General features: G+C 41.6%; 1 protein-coding gene across 2 annotated transcripts in view; it reads left to right on the forward strand.

Annotated features, from left to right (window-relative positions):
* The window catches only part of LOC126237057 (hemocyte protein-glutamine gamma-glutamyltransferase-like), a 181,706-nt gene that overhangs the window by 137,638 nt on the left and 23,430 nt on the right, over nt 1-20,638 (forward strand). For both annotated transcript variants that reach the window (XM_049946838.1, XM_049946839.1), the window contains exons 10-11: nt 3,147-3,315; nt 17,218-17,315. In XM_049946838.1, coding sequence (XP_049802795.1) covers nt 3,147-3,315; nt 17,218-17,315 — 267 coding nt within the window. The remainder of the gene's footprint in view (nt 1-3,146; nt 3,316-17,217; nt 17,316-20,638) is intronic.

The raw sequence follows: 20,638 nt of genomic DNA on the forward strand, positions 1-20,638 counted from the left end.
TGGCCGTACACCACTGGTGATCGTCGAGGGGACACTGAATAGTGCACGGTACATCCAAACCGTCATCGAACCCATCGTTCTACCATTCCTAGACCGGCAAGGGAACTTGCTGTTCCAACAGGACAATGCACGTCCGCATGTATCCCGTGCCACCCAACGTGCTCTAGAAGGTGTAAGTCAACTACCCTGGCCAGCAAGATCTCCGGATCTGTCCCCCATTGAGCATGTTTGGGACTGGATGAAGCGTCGTCTCACGCGGTCTGCACGTCCAGCACGAACGCTGGTCCAACTGAGGCGCCAGGTGGAAATGGCATGGCAAGCCGTTCCACAGGACTACATCCAGCATCTCTACGATCGTCTCCATGGGAGAATAGCAGCCTGCATTGCTGCGAAAGGTGGATATACACTGTACTAGTGCCAACATTGTGCATGCTCTGTTGCCTGTGTCTATGTGCCTGTGGTTCTGTCAGTGTGATCATGTGATGTATCTGACCCCAGGAATGTGTCAATAAAGTTTCCCCTTCCTGGGACAATGAATTCACGGTGTTCTTATTTCAATTTCCAGGAGTGTATATTCTCGCTAATTTCGATTAATCTTTTTTATACACCTTTTATTATTACTGCCCACTTCATTTCCCACTGCATACTCCCAACACCTTGCCCATTCCCATTTTCCTGCTAACTTTTCGTGCCTAACCTAATGAGCACAACTAGAACAGAATATTCCTCTCTACTTATCATTTACATATTGCACGACTTTCTGATTTGACCTAATTTTCCTTACTTTTTTGTTTTGCTCTAGGAAGCAGACACAGATTTCATGTAGTGGCTAACACTGATTCAAGTTTAACTATCACAAATATATTCATGAACACTTTCAAACACAAACTGACATAAGTCATTCACACGTTATAGTAGTATGTGCCACAGTGTAGTTAATGTGTTCCTTAATATAAAATGCCTTTCTGTCGCAGCGCTAAAATTACTTTGATAAAATTTACGTCGCATATTTTCTAACTATAGCAGTCGAGAAGTTCGCCGGTCTTGCGGGAACAGGGGTCAGGGAGCAACTACAGCACTGTGCGGTACCCCAGCCAAACAATTTTGCTATAAAATATGCGTGGTCACAAATGCATTGTTTATACTTTCAACTTGAATGTGCCGTTAAACCTCTTTGATTGCTCTATTGAAGTGAATAAAAGTGCAAATAAATAGTATTTACTTATAAATAAAATACTTGTTTGGGAACAGGATGCTCGCAACGTACACACAAAGATCCTTTCTCATTATCCAACTCTAGGATTGCTGATTTAAGAATACTAGCCTCACCGTCTCAAGATCACAAGCTTAAATGGGTGACAAACATTTAAAAAAATATTTTTGGTGTTTTAAGACTTCTCCAATATAACAATGTGTTTGACTGAAAAGCCACAACAATGCTGCCGCTAATTCGCTAGCGATGTAGAGGAATAAAATTGAGAAAAATTGTTGTGTCTAGACCATACAGCCTAGACACAATGCTGTAGCCGATAGGGCACGCAAGGCTAACGCAGACGGGCGTGAAGTCTTGAACATGAGAACTTATAAATGAATAAGAAGAAAAGTACGTAGATGCTTGTTACTTAACTTTTAATTAGTCCTTGGAATACATCTCTCTTGAATATTAGTAAGCTATAGGCACTGATACAAATGGCGCCTTGCTAGAGGGTCGCCAGTTAACTTAGCAGAGGGCTATTCTACTGTCTATCTCTCGGCAAATGAGAGCAAGGCTTAGCACGTCCAATCGCTAGCTATATTGTCCGTACAACTGGGGCGAGGTCTCCTCAGTCTCTCGAGACCTGCCTTGTGGTGGCGCTAGGTTTGCGATCCCACAGTGGCGACACGCGGGTCCGACATGTACTACAGGACCGCGGCCGATTTAAGTTACCACCTAGTAAGTGTGGTGTCTAGCGGTGACACCACAAAAATGAAACGACATAGTTCGCTTCTACTGTATGAGACTTTGCACCGTTAATTGTGGCTTTCCTTTGGTAATCGCTATGTAATGCAAAAAACCTGTCTTTAAGCCTCGTGCCTCCTCTAATCTCTCTTATCTTGTTCTTATGATCAGTTTACGAAAAATAAGATGGAGACAGTTTCGTGGTTTTGTAGTGGGAAGTATCCCAAATGCTTTTCGCGAAAAGGAAGTCCACTTTATACATGAAGAGCAAAATAAACCTGTCCCAGAAAATATTTTATACGCCTTAAGAAGGCAACCCAACTTACATCATCCACGTCTAAGTAAGATGATGTAAGTAATGTTGCCTATCTTAAGGCGCATACAATCTTTTACAGGACAGTTTTATTTTGCTCTCCCTTTGTAAGCCTGAATGTTTTCGTAGTCATTGCCATTGATGGTAATGTCTTCTGATCTGTTACGCCACGTCATATCTCTTTCCAATCATATTTCTTTCGAAATGTCCGCATTGGAGATGTGTGAAGAGGAATATGACGCCACTTAACTAGTCAGAAGATTTTACTATCGAAGTTTTCCTTCCTTCAACGATTTCCATTTAAGATAACTAAGCATCTGTCGAACTGACCTAACCAACCAGTTGAGAATCTAGTGCACCTCTCTGAATCCTTTCATTAACCTTCTTTAATTAGACGTGATATGCATCGCAAACACTCAACCTATAATCGAGAATAACTCTCATACTATCTTCTTGGGTGACCTCCTTTGTAGTTTTTACACTCTTTCAGAGAATTCTTCGAATCATCATCATCATCATTTCCTTGGGCCATTGTCCTGCTTCAACGCTGGGTCGGCCCTGTCACTATAGATTTGGTAATGTTAGTGTCAGAGGGTGGCCGGATGCCCTTCCTGTCGCCAACCAGGCGTGCGGCAGAAGTTATATTGACAAGTGAACTGAAGCTGATCAAATTGTGCTGACGAAACTGATTTACATAAAAACTCAAACTAGTAGCTTGTATGATGAATTATATGTCGAAAAGAACATTTCTGTTGAGATATGCAATGTTGATTTACGATACGTTGATGAACTGCAACCACTGTTCAACGTACGGTTTAATTGAACGATTTGCCTGTATTAAAATACGATCGGCAGATAATTTCTGTGGAGGTGATTTCACTGCGTGTGCTGCAGAGCGCTACCGCTGCGGCCCGGCGTCTGTGGAGGCGGTGAAGCGCGGCGAGGTGGGCTACCAGTACGACGCGCCCTTCGTCTTCTCGGAGGTCAACGCAGACCTCTGCCACTTCATAGAGGACAACAATTCCGAGTGGGGCTTCTCCAGGCTCTCCATCAACCAGTATCAGTTAGTAGAATAGTGTACTAATCTTAATACTTTACAGACCACACCTGGTATATAAAAACAAAAAGTTTCTACACTCAATGTTCCAAATGCGATCACCACTAAACAAATTCCCGTTCTGCCATCCAGATTTAGTTTTGCATGATACCCGTCTCAGATGATTCCTAGTAAAGGGCACTACCGCTTTCCTTTCCCATCTTTTCCAAATCAAGCTTGTGCTGCCTTTCTAATGTCCTCGTTGTGGACGGACGTTAAACCTTTAGCTTATTCCTTTTCTCTCTCATTGCAGACAATTTAGCATCCTAAGCATTTTTTTAATATGCAACCAGAAGTCAGCAAAGAAAATTTCAAGTCACTATGAGATCTTCAACAAGCAATGAATACAAGCCTACTGTTTTTAAAGTACGTATGTTTCACAAGAACTGCCTGACGCTTCATTTTTGGTTGCGCAACTTCAGAAAACAGCACAAAATCGACTGTGATGCTTGCAACCTGCTCGTATAGCTTAAAATAGTGCTTATTAGCTAAACTGTGCAACAGAATTAAAGGAATGGATTGGATTGGATTGTTTGGGGGAAGAGACCAAACAGCGAGGTCATCGCTCTCATCGGATTAGGGAAGGAAGGGGAAGGAAGTCGGCCGTGCCCTTTCAAAGGAACCATCCCGGCATTTGCCTGGAGTGATTTAGGAAAATCACGGAAAACCTAAATCAGGATGGCCGGACGCGGGATTGAACCGTCGTCCTCCCGAATGTGACAGAATTAAAGGACCACTTGTTCTAAACCCTGCAAATCCTACTCATTATGATGCATAAGTTTGAAATTTCGTTCGAATGTGCGTACAGCCTTGCTCTCTAATTGTACAAAAGCGTGTCGGGCACCCTGTGCATCACTCTCGGGCTCGACGATGCTTTTCCTGCCACTGATCACCTTCAAATTTCGTACAGTGGTTACAACCCGCACACGAAAGCGAAAATCACGGTCGCGCTAGCTTCAAAGGGGTTACATCACGTTTAATAGGGATACAGCCGCAAAGTGTCCTTCGAAAAGGGTGGAAACGTCCGAGGCTGTCAGCACTATCAGAGTTCGTCAAGAAGTCTTCCATTTGCTCATCGCACAACACATGCGATAACCATGGTCAATACCAACGGACAAACTAAACGTCACGCTTTACATATATATCATACACTCTGCGTATACTCTTCCACTAACGACCAACTTCCTCTTCTAGTACTACAACAGTGTTAAACATTGTGCACTGTGACCAAACACTTTTAACTGAGAGGAGTTACCATTGCTACTTCATTCATGAGACGGGCGGAAGACAATTATATCAAATGGTTCAAATGGCTCTGAGCACTATGGGACTTAACATCTGTGGTCATCAGTCCCCTAGAACTTAGAACTACTTAAACCTAACTAATCTAAGGACATCACACACACCCATGCCCGAAGCAGGATTCGAACCTGCGACCGTAGCAGTCACGCGGTTCCAGACTGAAGCGCCTAGAACCGCACGGCCACACCGGCCGGCGTTATATCATTTATTGCTTTTTATGTTTGTTTCTTTGGCACGGAGACGCTACGTTTCCAAATACTACTCACTACTCCTCAGTACAAAAAGTTTCGAGACTGAATTAATAAACAGTAGATGAAAGTTATGATGCTAGTTGTAATGTTTCAGTTGCTCTACGTAGCCCCCGCCCCCTCCTCACTTGAGTACAATGCACAGAACGTTCATACGGCCGTGTGAAATAGTCAGAAAAGTCCTTCTTTGGGATGCTGTTGAACTAACGTATCACATCGGTCTGAAATTAAAATTCTGAATGCCGGTTATGTCATCAACGCGTTGACCCTACATGAGAATTTCTGCACTGTTTCGTTTACCTGAGGGTTCGTATTGATGACAGCAAGTTTTGTCACTGGTGTTGATTTTTCCAGAAAAGCATTTTCCTCGTTTTGCATTTCATTCAAGCCACGGCAGGTGTACACGTCTCATTGCTTTTTTTCGGGAGACAAGGTGCGTGGGAAAAACTTTGCACGGACTTTCTCTTCTTCGAAAACTGAACACTTGCTTTAGAGATGTTGCTCCATTGCGATGTGTGACACAACGATGTTGATACTCTACTGCCACACGTCCATGACTTAACACTTCCAGCTCACAACTGACTGGTCGAGTGAACATCTGTTGTTTACAGGTGCCAGCTGAAACTGCCATCGTAGCTATTACGCTGATGCCGCTGACGGGCCGCAAATAATGTCAGTCTTTGAAGCTTTTGCACGGTCCTAATCAGAGCGATACCTACCTTTGTTCTCACTAGAGACCCTGAAAATTCATAACGATAATTTACCGCTGTAAGCCTCAAGAGCAGCAGTCTATCTGTCGCCAGCCCTCCTCGATGCTGATGAAGACCGCTGAAAGACGGTCGGAACTTCGGTTACCATTGTTTTTTAGCATTTCGGATATTTTGCAAGATTATGTAGTTTTGTACTGCCCTGTTCTGGAATCAAGGCGATGTGATATCTCCATTACGTCACATTTTTTGATATTTTGTGACTTTTGTTATTACCATGTCAGGAACGTGTTTTTTGTTAGCGAAAGTTACCATCAAATGCTTCAAAAGTTTTCACAAATGCAATAGTCTTTCTTACCAAATAGTTACGAAGTTTTATCGGCCTAATTCCTTCATTCATGGCTTAAGTCCTCTATCCTTGTGTCCTCCATTTTCTATTTGCGAAACAACTGAAAGTTAATTAAGTAATTTTTCTAGTAATACGTGATATATGGATTACTCGACAAGTACTTGTACAGACATCTTTACAAATTAGATTACAACAGTACCAAAATAAATTAAGTGCTCATTTTAGGTGCTTTAGTGCAGATAAAAAGGAAGGAACGTCCACGACAAGATCATTAAAGGCGTAAGCCAAGCTCAGATTGAAGAAGGAAGTCGGCCTTGCCATTTTACGGGAGGGGGTCTGTGGTGCCACAGCGGTAAGGCAGTGGACACCTATTCTGGAGAACAGCGTTCAGTTCCCGTTCCTGCTATACAGTTCCAGGTTTTCCGTAATTTCCCTTTTCGCTTAAGGCGAATGGTGGGACGGATCATTTGAATTGGAACGTCTGTTTTCTTTTCCAATTCTTCCCACATCGGAGTTTCCATCTCTAATGACCTCTTTGTCGACAAGATTTGCCTCAAGCGATTAGAGAAATTACTGCTGTTTGCAGAAATACAACGTGTTTTTTCGTTACTATCTTGTACGGATGCAGGCCTGATGGTTGACTAATTACATAATTGAACTATAAATTATTCATAAATTATTCATAGAATTATTCTCTGAATTTCTATTGCAGCTCCACAAGATCATAAGACAAAATTTGAAGACTGCGTCGGTTATAGGTAAAGGCAAAGGGCGAATCATGACGTACGTCTTCAGAGATCAATAGACAGAATTTACCGGTTGCTAGACGCAATATATCAGCCTCGGTCTCAAAGCTATTTGGCAGTCGTATTTGCACACAACGCCCTCACAATTCAATGCGCTGTCACTGTCAACAGTCATATGAGGCGGTGGGGTGAGTGACATTCCTTTGTACTACGCGATACGCATGATCACTCCATCGCTCACCTGTTCGGCATTTTGATGTGTGGTGGGTGACATCACCACGCCCTGAACAGGAGCTGTTACATTGTTGAATATTGTGCTCTCATCTGTATAATCTCTTAATGCAATTTCAATTAGCTGTCTGCCACTGGAGTAGCAGTAAAACGTAACTGTAGAACAGATATAGAGTCAACTGTGAAACTGGAATCTCTTGGCTTCTACATGTGGCTACCTACAGCCGCGACTTTATTCATGTACTACGTCTTGTGCTACAAAACTATACTAACAATTGCGGAAACGAGGATATCAAGGTGGATGAAACGGACAAAATCAAGTTTATGCCAAACAAATGATTAGAATTGCAAAAGTAAACATCATATCCGATGAAGAGAATTCAGTGCAGTATGATGCCCCCTTGGTCTGCAGTCACATGTTTTGAACTTCTCAACACGGAACCAAAAAGAGCGTAGATACGTACCTATACAACAGTTTATCCGTGTGTGGTTTTTATGTGATGCTACAAAGCATCAACGGTGGTTGGTGTACGATCGTGACGATCCAACTGTGCACAAAACATGTTCTACGGACAACGTATCAGCCGAACATGCAATCGTTCTTCCAAGAAGGCTTACACTTTTGTTGCTTCATATGGCTGAGCAATATCCTGTAATAGTTGCTTAAGGAATGGGCTGTACCCAGGCTCTAAGTGCTGCCAGATGTAGCAGTTACCGTTCAGGTATTAAGAGCCCAGCTCTCGTGCCCAATGGCACGCCGAAGCATCACACTTCGACTACATTTTATTTTACTGACATTTGGTTTCCATGACTACGCAGATGCTAGTGGATAGAGAGCACAATTTTCAGGGCAAAAACATCAGAAATTAGGAGTTAAAATGAACGATAATCCCATTCACTGTCTAATTATATATTTTTTAATACATTACCTTCAAAGCTGTCACATTTTCTAAATTTGCGACAGTTATAAAAACGTTTTAATTAAAAAGTAGTATTCAGAAACAAGAATTATGTTATGAAGCAAATTCAAAATGAGAAGCCACCTGACATTAAAATAGAAACAATTGAAATATTAGACGTGCATACAGTTAGTTATTTACAGAAGATAACAGATACTGCTTGGAAATCAGAAAAAAATTGCAACATCAAAACGTACTTTTAATTAAATTAGACAGTTAGTGTTGCACAAATCTTTTAATCTAAAAAAATCAACAATTCGTCAAGAAGTTAAGCTAGAGAGTGCTTCTGTATGACTGTGAAAGTTAGACATTGTTGAAGACAGGCAGATATACACTCCTGGAAATGGAAAAAAGAACACATTGACACCGGTGTGTCAGACCCACCATACTTGCTCCAGACACTGCGAGAGGGCTGTACAAGCAATGATCACACGCACGGCACAGCGGACACACCAGGAACCGCGGTGTTGGCCGTCGAATGGCGCTAGCTGCGCAGCATTTGTGCACCGCCGCCGTCAGTGTCAGCCAGTTTGCCGTGACATACGGAGCTCCATCGCAGTCTTTAACACTGGTAGCATGCCGCGACAGCGTGGACGTGAACCGTATGTGCAGTTGACGGACTTTGAGCGAGGGCGTATAGTGGGCATGCGGGAGGCCGGGTGGACGTACCGCCGAATTGCTCAACACGTGGGGCGTGAGGTCTCCACAGTACATCGATGTTGTCGCCAGTGGTCGGCGGAAGGTGCACGTGCCCGTCGACCTGGGACCGGACCGCAGCGACGCACGGATGCACGCCAAGACCGTAGGATCCTACGCAGTGCCGTAGGGGACCGCACCGCCACTTCCCAGCAAATTAGGGACACTGTTGCTCCTGGGGTATCGGCGAGGACCATTCGCAACCGTCTCCATGAAGCTGGGCTACGGTCCCGCACACCGTTAGGCCGTCTTCCGCTCACGCCCCAACATCGTGCAGCCCGCCTCCAGTGGTGTCGCGACAGGCGTGAATGGAGGGACGAATGGAGACGTGTCGTCTTCAGCGATGAGAGTCGCTTGTGCCTTGGTGCCAATGATGGTCGTATGCGTGTTTGGCGCCGTGCAGGTGAGCGCCACAATCAGGACTACATACGACCGAGGCACACAGGGCCAACACCCGGCATCATGGTGTGGGGAGCGATCTCCTACACTGGCCGTACACCACTGGTGATCGTCGAGGGGACACTGAATAGTGCACGGTACATCCAAACCGTCATCGAACCCATCGTTCTACCATTCCTAGACCGGCAAGGGAACTTGCTGTTCCAACAGGACAATGCACGTCCGCATGTATCCCGTGCCACCCAACGTGCTCTAGAAGGTGTAAGTCAACTACCCTGGCCAGCAAGATCTCCGGATCTGTCCCCCATTGAGCATGTTTGGGACTGGATGAAGCGTCGTCTCACGCGGTCTGCACGTCCAGCACGAACGCTGGTCCAACTGAGGCGCCAGGTGGAAATGGCATGGCAAGCCGTTCCACAGGACTACATCCAGCATCTCTACGATCGTCTCCATGGGAGAATAGCAGCCTGCATTGCTGCGAAAGGTGGATATACACTGTACTAGTGCCGACATTGTGCATGCTCTGTTGCCTGTGTCTATGTGCCTGTGGTTCTGTCAGTGTGATCATGTGATGTATCTGACCCCAGGAATGTGTCAATAAAGTTTCCCCTTCCTGGGACAATGAATTCACGGTGTTCTTATTTCAATTTCCAGGAGTGTATATAGTCACGAAGAGGCAGAAAATGCGATAAAAATGTGGCCTTACAGAAGACAGCTAGAAGCTAGACAGAAATCTAATCAAGATGCTTTGAAAGAGATCAATAAACAGAGGAAGCTGACAACAACCACAAAAAAGGAAAGATTTGGATATTTATACACAATAAATTTGTAACAAATATTTTGGAAGGGAAAACTTGGGAAAAAGACAAGAGCAGATAAATAAAACATGATAAAAGGTGTGTTGTGAATAACAAAGAGTCAAATTTTCAAGAAATGGAGAGTGGAGTTGAGTACTTGCACCAACATGGCGTAGCCTTTAGAAAACAATGATGATACAGGCCACACAGTAGCTAACAGCAGATCATAGAAACACATCACGGTAATAGGTTACAAAAAATAGTGAGGAAAGCAAAACAAAGGACTCTGTAAGTGTATTAAGTTGTCGTACACTGATGCTGTGCAACATTACACGTGTCTAGTAAAATCTATTAAAAACTCCGTTATTATATTATTAGTTATTGCATTTTCTAATACTAGGATTATGATGATACTTTTGGGAAATTAGTGTTTCAGTTCTCATGGTCGTCTGCACAAAAGCTACTTACTGATTGTCATGTTATTCACACGAAAGGGTATGATATTTAACTCGCCGTCTTACGCTGATTCCTCTAGACAAGTGGGGCGTCATCAGTATTCATTCTCTGGAAAAGATATTGATAATATATATCGTGTGTCGCGTATCCTCTAGCTAAGCCACAAGCTTTAATGGAGGAGAAGATTGCACATGTAAAGATTTTTGAAAAGAGTACTATGTGGGATGGTCGGATGAGAAACTGTTTGGACAGGGGTGGGGCATATGATATAGGTGGTGACATGGACAAGATGCTTCCTGGATAAATGTACACATTATCGAGCTGTTCTTCCGTCATGATCGGTCAAGCCTTAGTGGTGCAGTGAGGCAGACTGGTGTGAAGTTGTAAATGGCACTGCCAGCAGCCGACTTTGCGTATGTTGCTCTGGCACCAGTCGGGACTGTCTATCAATGGGGTTCCACTAGGCATGATTTATACCTAAACAGGAGTCGGAACGGAAGTCTGGTACAGCTGATTCATGGCAGTGTCATGGGTAGGAGAAGTAGGTCTCTTTAGGATAAATCCAGACAGCAGGTTCACCTGCGTAAAGATTATCTCTGATAGTAAAAAAAAAAAAAAAGCTCTAGAAAATGCACTCACAAGAAATATACTAACACACCAAATGGAACAGCTACTTCAATTGGAATAAGTTATATGTACATTTCAAGAACTTAACAGTCCTTCAACAAAACATGCTATCAATAAAAAAATAAAATCCTGTTGTTCTCCAGTCTTTGAACTGACGTTAGTTTGTGCCACTGAGTGCTGGTGTAGAGACATAGAAATATAACGTCTAGTGTTAGTGTTGTATCAATGAACAGACTATTACTATAGGAATACTTCAAATGTTGGAGGATCATGCATTTATATCAGAAAAGTAACGCAGTTTAAGTCAATATATGCCCTTATTTCTTTCAGTAAGTAAAGAAAATGAAGACGAACGCTTTGAAATATCAGCTGTTGAATTAACAGGGCTTGATATCACCAAGAAATTATTCATTTTATATATGTATCAATCACACAGACGTAGTGTGGATGCTTTTTTCAATAAACTAAAATAGGTACTACATAAAGTCTCAACTATAAAATTCAACACAGTTTTGTGTGGAGGTATAAAAATAGACACAAATATCATAAATGAAATTAATGACACCTTCATAAATATCCTTTAGAGTTTTGGCACGTCCCTGTTGGTCAATAATACAACTAGAGTTACAACATGACTACATCAGCAACGATTATGTGGCCACAAATATGGACAGCGAATAGTGTGATGTAGCTGTAAAAGAGCTTCGACGTTCAGACCATGTCTGCAAATACTAACAGTATAATCAGATATGGAAAAAGTTCCCAAACTGCAGACATTTGTCAGAAATCGAAATACAAGTACCCTCAAGAGAACTAGCAAACCAAAATTGTGATGAAAATATGGAGAAATCAATGAAAATGCTAAATCCTCAACATAATTTGAATTGAACTTTAGAAAGACATTTCCGAAGTACCCACGTCGGTATCAGTGTGTCACAAAAACAAAGGTATTAGGAAGTCCTCCAAAACCATTGAGTACCTCAGTTCCTTGGAGAAAGGTTCAATAATATTTACAGGAAAATGCTGGTGGCTTTAAACAGGTCATTTAATAACAAAAGATATATAATGCAGAGCTCGAAAGAAAAGCACTCCAGGCTATCATTAAATGGGAAACTGTGGGAGACGAACAAAAGCATATTAAAATTGCGATGAGAGAGGGGGATAAAATAATAAATGTTCCACAATACCTACCAAACTATGTAATAGAAATTACAACAAAAATTCCGAAAAATTAATATAACAACTGTAAATAATTGTCAACTAAATACACTGATGTTACAACCATCCACAAAGCATGAAGCCAGTAAAATTACACAAAAAATTATACACAACATAAAAGGTAACATGTCAGCAGGTACACATGGAGTACTAATGTGTGTGCCGAAACATTGCAAACAAAGTATACAGGTCCCCCCCCCCCCCCCCCCGAAAAAACGTAATAAACGACTTATTCACATTAGGAAATTTTTTCAAAATATTTAAAACAGGCGCTGCTAAATGAAAGTAGTGCAAAACACATAGAAAACTACTGGCCGAATTCCCTGGTTTCATCATTCTAAAAAATAATAGAATTAATTATGAATTACAGATTAATGAATTACTTCAACAAATATAAGCTTCTAAGTGAATCACAATTTGCTTTTCGAAGTGGTAGAAGTACAGAATCAGCCATAGTAAATTTTACGAAAGAGGTACTTGATGATTTTGTCGAAGAGAGTATGTCACAGGCATATTTTTAGATTTTTCTGAGACTTTTGATACTGCTGAACATAATGTTCTGCTAAATAAGCTACAGTCATTAGGAATAATAATGTATGGTACTAGTCTTACTATGCAGACATGGTACAAAGAGCAGAGGTAACACATATCTCAAATAAGGGAAAAATTTTAGTGAAACACAAATCCTCAAAATACATTAATATAGTAATTCTTCAGGTTAACATATTAGGACAAATACTGTTCCAGATATACATCAGTGACATTCTCTACAGTGTTACTCATAGGGAAAATATTCTCTTTCCTGGTGGCAACAGGGTTACGATCTCTAAGAAAACAAGAAAAAGAAAATTCCTTGCAGAGAAAGCAAATGAAACCCACAAGGAAGCTTTGTAAATGGGCAATGTACAACAAAAGTCACACTGAAAATAAAAAAAAAGTGATGCAACTGCCATTTGAAAATTCCACTGTTAAATGAAAAGTAGGTGCCACCTCTATAGACTGTGTGACAAACACCAAATGTATAGGAATAAATATTGATTTTCAGCTGAATTGTTATATAGACACAAAGATACCTGCAAACAGAATAACATAAGTAGTTATGCCCTTAGAATGCCGTCATCAGTGTGTAACAGCCACCGATCTTTAGTTACAATTGTTCATATAACTGAATTCTTAGCAATAACATTCTTTCAGGGAACAAGTGCACGACATATGAACACAATTTTCAGTCTACCGAAAGGGGCCATGAAGAATAATAATCAAGAATAATAGCCCAGCTCATTGTAAAGGTCTGTTCAAAACTCTGAGCATTTTAACCACACGATGGGTCAGTATGTAACATGTACACCGGTATAATCGTGAGACAGCTTTCAGAGGCGTCCATGTCCCTATTACAGTTTGAAGCGTCTATTAGCTGACTAGCTGTCAGTTGTGAACATCGAAAACAACAGCGATAACTTTGTAAGTGACCATGGATCAAGATTTTTAATGAACTTATATTTACTGAGAAAGAATAAACAAATAGCATAAAACTGCATAACAAATTGCCCAAGGAGATTAAAGAGATTACTAAAGTGAACTCATTTAAAATAACATTTAAAGAGTGTCTGTTAAGAAATACATTCTATACAATGTAGAATTACTTAAACTAAGCAGAGTTTGGTAAAAAATGTAACACAAATAAATAATAATAATGATAATAAAACGTGTATGATTTTACATTACACTTTCACACTAAGTTTCTTTTTATTTTTTTCTGGGAAATGTTACTATGCTACGTATAATAACATTATACACCATCTGAGCTAAATATCGCACTTACTACTGAGAGATCCTGACTTAACTTTTCAGGCTAATAAATGGGAAGCTGCAGTAAACAAAATGGAAACCAAGCTCCCTCGCTATGGTGCTGACGTCAGTTGATAGTATGTGTAGTGTTACGTTATGAAATAATGCGTATATAATGTGCGTGGCGTGTGTAATGACTGTCAATGAGCAATGTATGACGTATATAGCACTAGTCTTTTACATTATTACATAACGTCTTTGTTAAACAATATTGTACACTAGGGGTAGACCTAATAACATAGCACTCTTTTACACAGAGGAGGATGTGTAGTGTTACGTTATGAAATAATGCGTATATAATGTGCGTGGCGTGTGTAATGACTGTCAATGAGCAATGTATGACGTACATAGCACTAGTCTTTTACATTATTACATAACGTCTTTGTTAAACAATATTGTACACTAGGGGTAGACCTAATAACATAGCACTCTTTTACACAGAGGAGGATGAACCCTCCAATCTTCATCCGTCCAGCCTGATTTAGGTCTTCCGCGGTTTTCCTATATTTCTTAAGGTAAAAGCCAGGATGGCTTCTCCTTTAAGATCACTGCTGAATACGTGTTTCATCCTTGTCAAACTAGACCTGTAATTATTTAAATACCAGCATATGTGAACTGCGTTATTTTTCCTGGTTAAATTGTAATACCACGCCACAACCAATAGGCTTGTAAAAGTGATCTACGAATGCCTAAAACTACTACTACTACTACTACTACACCGGGTCAGTATGTAACACGTACACGGCTATAATCGTGAAACAGCTTTCACAGGCGTCCATGTCCCTATTACAGTTTGAAGCATCTATTATTTCCGAAAGTGGAGGCCGACATAATGGTGTGGGTTCTACCAGTCCAACCTGCAGCAGACGGTGTCGACTAGTACAACACAGTGGACGGAGGAATGAAGTCTGTTGTGGCCCCTTAAATAGTTTAGTGGTCATATTCTATGTTCATATTTCGCGGTCTGGTACCGCTAATATCGGGGGACAATCCTGTTTTATCTACTGTTTTCACACCCACGTCTCTGACGTAGCTGACATGTTGGACACGAAATATCACGGTATGGCAAAAGGACTTTCAGGAGGGCGACTATTCTCCCCTTTTCGGATTCAAAATGATGCTAAAATGTATACTGATAGTTGATTTCTCCTAAACGAACATTAACGTTTCCTTGCGTACGGGACAGGGTGTTGCTGGGTATGCTGAAACCTGGCTTATCTTCCACAACCTTTCATCCGAAAGTGTACGATGTTTGTATATGATTATCACTGCACTGCACTCTGCCTTTTTGCGGCCGATTATTGATACAAAAATACATACAGAGGAAAAAAAATAGAAATACCAAAAACCCGTTACCATACCTATTACGGTGTAGGAAAACAGATGGCATTCAAAACGAATTCCATTCGTCTCGGAATGGATAAATACGGGCCTTGTAAAGATTTTAAGGGAATATTCTACCATTCTTCCTGCAAAATAGTGATAAGTTCAGTTAACGATAATTGGATGGCGATCACGCACCATTTTCTCCAAAGTAGTAGATTGTAGTAGCCAGTCAAGGTGCTATAATTCAACCTCGTGCTCACAAAACCAGTCCTGGATGATGTGAGCTTTGTGAATAGGGGCCGTATAATCTTTGAACATAACATCACCATTGGGAAACAAACATTTATCATGGTATGGACTCGATCAGCCAAAATGACATATCACAATATGGCTGTCCAAATCATAACTGAACCACTGCCGTGTCTCAGTCTTGGGACGTAAGCTCGGCTAGCAGTTGAAAACATTGTGAAATAAGAGTGATTTGACCAAATGACATTCTTCCATTGGTCCATACTCCAGGTTTTATAACTTGAGCACCACGTTTTCCTGTTACAGGCATTTGTGTCACTGACGAGCGGTTTGGAATTCCAGCTTTTCCGGCAGTTCCCTCCTTCTGGAGCTCCCTTCGTGTTCTTTTGGTGCTGACAGGACCCGCGCGTGCTACATTCAGTTCTGTAGTATCTTTAGGAGTTATCGCCCTTTTACTTTCCGTCACAATCCTCTTCAATGGCCGTTTGTCACGATCACGCTTCACACATTTTTGTCCGTCTTGTGTCTTATGGATTATATTTTCCGCTTTTAACCTGTATGGGGTTAAATATTCGATACGGAGCTTCTGGAAACATCAAACACTTCCCATACCCTGGTTACGGAAGCGCCCACCATAGGAGCACCATCAATTTGCCCACGTTGGAAGTCACTTGGCTCCGACACGATACACTCATAACTACAAGAATTCTGTTCTGACCACGACTGACACTTACAACGTATTAAGGGCATAACACAGGTGCCATTCGTGCTCAAATACAACAGAGCAACATGCAGGCTGGGCTGGCATCTGCATTTATGTTCAAGCAAGCGTTTCTCAGGGTGTTTCCATGTTTCTGACCAACCTCTGTATGCTGCCTGTCGGTGTTAGTTGCTCCGCTACTACTTTTGGATCGGGCCTGATCTCTACCGTTTTCCTTCTGTTCTTGGGACACAGTTCCACGAAAAACGTGTTCCTAGAAAGCATTTTTGAAAACAAAACAGGTAGAAAAGTCTCAATGAGTTCTTTGTAAAACGCGATACCAAGTCAGCAATGTTACAGATAACCTGTATTTCAGTAACCATATGAATTACATACGACCAGAATTTATTGCCACAACTATCGTTAATATAAAATGTTACTATATCATTCTGCAGTCTAAGTCAGTTGCTTTAACAACTATACTTTTAGTTGAAAAAAGTGTAAAGAAAAAAGGTATTTTAGAAGCATGATGAAGTTTATCAATATTTTTTGCACGAACAAATAATAGAAATCGCATTTAATGTCAAAATGGAATAACTGTACATAATTAATTTTAATTATCTGCATCTGCGTTTTTATAAAAGATACAGCGGCATTAGTGACACCTTACAAGAACCCATCGTCGATGAAACAATATGTGCAGCAGGTGTTAGTCTGCACCTGTCGTTTCTTGTAAGTAAATCTTCAAATTGGACTGTATCAAATTTTAATAAGCGTAATTCCTGAACTGACACGACGAAACAAATCCTGTACGTTACCGGTGAATACAGTAAGGAGACATTCATACAAATTCACTCAGTGATTTCTGTGTGAGTATACAAAAGTAGGTGAACATGTCTCCGAAAATTGGCTAATTTACTTTATTGCTCCTTGAGGGTTTCTTTAACTTAAAGTAACTTCTACAGTTTTTGTTATATTAGCAGACTTTGACTGGCGATATCTGTTTTGCAGTGTTGGACAGCGTATTGTGACGAAAAGTGCAGAGAAAGACGATGACGAGGGTGACACGGATCTGGAGGACATCACTAGTCAATACAAGGACCCTGAAGGTAAGCAGGTCGCAGTCACAATCACTATTTTCATAACATACTGTAGCAATTATATATTGTCTCTCAGTTGTCTCAGTTAATTGTGAACTGGTTTCTTTGACAACTTGTGATCGTGTATCGTATCATTGATTTGACAGCATTTTCATGAGTGAATGTCGAAAATGTGGTCCGAGAATACCTACAGTTTAAATTAGGATTTCGAACTTTATTTTAGAATCTGATGTGGATAACTCTATTTTGATACACTGAACAAAGTTGCGTTCTGAAAATTTTTACCAGATAATTTCTTAAATATAGGTTTTCTAGAATCAATTTATGATGCTGATTTTGAAAATTACCTCCATTTTCTTTATCACGTCAGAATTCTTCATGAAATAAGATCTCATATTTTAATGATAGAGGTAACTAAACCACAAATATTAAAATTCCAATCAAGGTTTGCTTTTTTGTAAGTATTTTTTTTATTCCTTTAGGAACAAGTTGGAACCACAGCTGTATAAAAGTCTTCTCCAAAATTATCCATGCATTACGGATTTCAGCTGTAGCTTTCCATGTTGCTCTTGAAGATTTTCTAACGTCATTCGTCTGCCTTCCATCAGGTCGTTGTCTTGGGGTTTTCTTATCTCTCTGAATCAAAAAGAACGTCTTTGGTGTATCTACAGTCCATTCACCTGGCTTTAATTACCGTGTACCACCATTTTATTTTTATTCAAATCACAATTACGTCATCGATTGCACTCTGTTCCCAGTCCCATTTATTAGTTTTCCTGTATCTCCCAGTAGTTTCCAACATGCGTCTCTCCATTACGCACTGAACAACTCTCATGTTCATTCGTTCTGTGTTGAAAATAAACTTTTCATTGCCGTGAGTGAAAACTGGTGAAAAAAAAAGAGTTTAACCTTTCCATTTTAGTCATGTAAGTATCTTCACTTTTACAACAGTATTTAGTTTACCAAAAGCAATACAGTTTTACTGTCCTGCGATATAGAGACATTAGAAAATTAATCAATATACTTGTCGCTGCTGCGAACTACTACACTCCTGGAAATTGAAATAAGAACACCGTGAATTCATTGTCCCAGGAAGGGGAAACTTTATTGACACATTCCTGGGGTCAGATACATCACATGATCACACTGACAGAACCACAGGCACATAGACACAGGCAACAGAGCATGCACAATGTCGGCACTAGTACAGTGTATATCCACCTTTCGCAGCAATGCAGGCTGCTATTCTCCCATGGAGACGATCGTAGAGATGCTGGATGTAGTCCTGTGGAACGGCTTGCCATGCCATTTCCACCTGGCGCCTCAGTTGGACCAGCGTTCTTGCTGGACGTGCAGACCGCGTGAGACGACGCTTCATCCAGTCCCAAACATGCTCAATGGGGGACAGATCCGGAGATCTTGCTGGCCAGGGTAGTTGACTTACACCTTCTAGAGCACGTTGGGTGGCACGGGATTCATGCGGACGTGCATTGTCCTGTTGGAACAGCAAGTTCCCTTGCCGGTCTAGGAATGGTAGAACGATGGGTTCGATGACGGTTTGGATGTACCGTGCACTATTCAGTGTCCCCTCGACGATCACCAGTGGTGTACGGCCAGTGTAGGAGATCGCTCCCCACACCATGATGCCGGGTGTTGGCCCTGTGTGCCTCGGTCGTATGCAGTCCTGATTGTGGCGCTCACCTGCACGGCGCCAAACACGCATACGACCATCATTGGCACCAAGGCAGAAGCGACTCTCATCGCTGAAGACGACACGTCTCCATTCGTCCCTCCATTCACGCCTGTCGCGACACCACTGGAGGCGGGCTGCACGATGTTGGGGCGTGAGCGGAAGACGGCCTAACGGTGTGCGGGACCGTAGCCCAGCTTCATGGAGACGGTTGCGAATGGTCCTCGCCGATACCCCAGGAGCAACAGTGTCCCTAATTTGCTGGGAAGTGGCGGTGCGGTCCCCTACGGCACTGCGTAGGATCCTACGGTCTTGGCGTGCATCCGTGCGTCGCTGCGGTCCGGTCCCAGGTCGACGGGCACGTGCACCTTCCGCCGACCACTGGCGACAACATCGATGTACTGTGGAGACCTCACGCCCCACGTGTTGAGCAATTCGGCGGTACGTCCACCCGGCCTCCCGCATGCCCACTATACGCCCTCGCTCAAAGTCCGTCAACTGCACATACGGTTCACGTCCACGCTGTCGCGGCATGCTACCAGTGTCAAAGACTACGATGGAGCTCCGTATGCCACGGCAAACTGGCTGACACTGACGGCGGCGGTGCACAAATGCTGCGCAGCTAGCGCCATTCGACGGCCAACACCGCGGTTCCTGGTGTGTCCGCTGTGCCGTGCGTGTGATCATTGCTTGTACAGCCCTCTCGCAGTGTCCGGAGCAAGTATGGTGGGTCTGACACACCGGTGTCAATGTGTTCTTTTTTCCATTTCCAGGAGTGTATTAAGAAAGAGAAAAAGGTATAAAGTAGTTACATGAAAAGATTTCTCAATAGTAATTGCTCAATTTCCTAATATACGAGAGCTGTGAACGTCGTGTGCAAGGACAGGCAAAGTGAAAAAATTCATAACTCAAGAAATTCTTCTGATGATATGCATCTGTTTTTCAGGAACTGCTTTTAATGTTTCCTTAAAATTAATTTTACAGTGTGACTGTAATGGAAAATATCTTGTTGGTGCTTACAAGACGCCTCGGAAAGTCCTGTAAGAAAAGGAAGTCTGTTTGTTATGAATATGCCAGAAAAAAGAAAAAGAAGATCGCATTTCATTGACAATAATAATAAAAAAGTGGTATTAATAGTTCTGTACTTAAATATCAGGGGAGAAAACTCTCTCTGTCTCTCGAGCAAGGTCTTAGTGATTATGAATTTCCAGTCCCTTCCTTCTAACATATTTGTCACGACAGAAGGTGCGTAACTGTATCTTTTATCTGTCTGCAGTTATTCTTGCACGATAGTTAGTTACATGTTTCATAGATCATTTGAACGACTTTTTTTATCGAAATGGTGTGGAACTAGTCGGCTTACAGGATATGTATACATGGTTAGTGTTAATATTAATGATCATATTATATTTTAGTTCTAATATGCAGTTACACTTAAAACTAGTTTTTTACAGTATACCAGTTATTAGGTAATTATTCGTTTACGGAAAAGAAGGAGTTGTCCAAAAGAAATGATTTTAGGTCAAATCTGAAGTTTGCTTTACTAGGTTAGACATTTTATGTTATTCGGTAAATGATCAAAAATTTTCGTTGCTGCATATTGACCTGTTTTCTGAGCCTCTGACAGCTTTAATAATGGATA

Source organism: Schistocerca nitens, chromosome 2, assembly GCF_023898315.1.
Source record: "Schistocerca nitens isolate TAMUIC-IGC-003100 chromosome 2, iqSchNite1.1, whole genome shotgun sequence".
NCBI lineage: Eukaryota > Metazoa > Arthropoda > Insecta > Orthoptera > Acrididae > Schistocerca > Schistocerca nitens.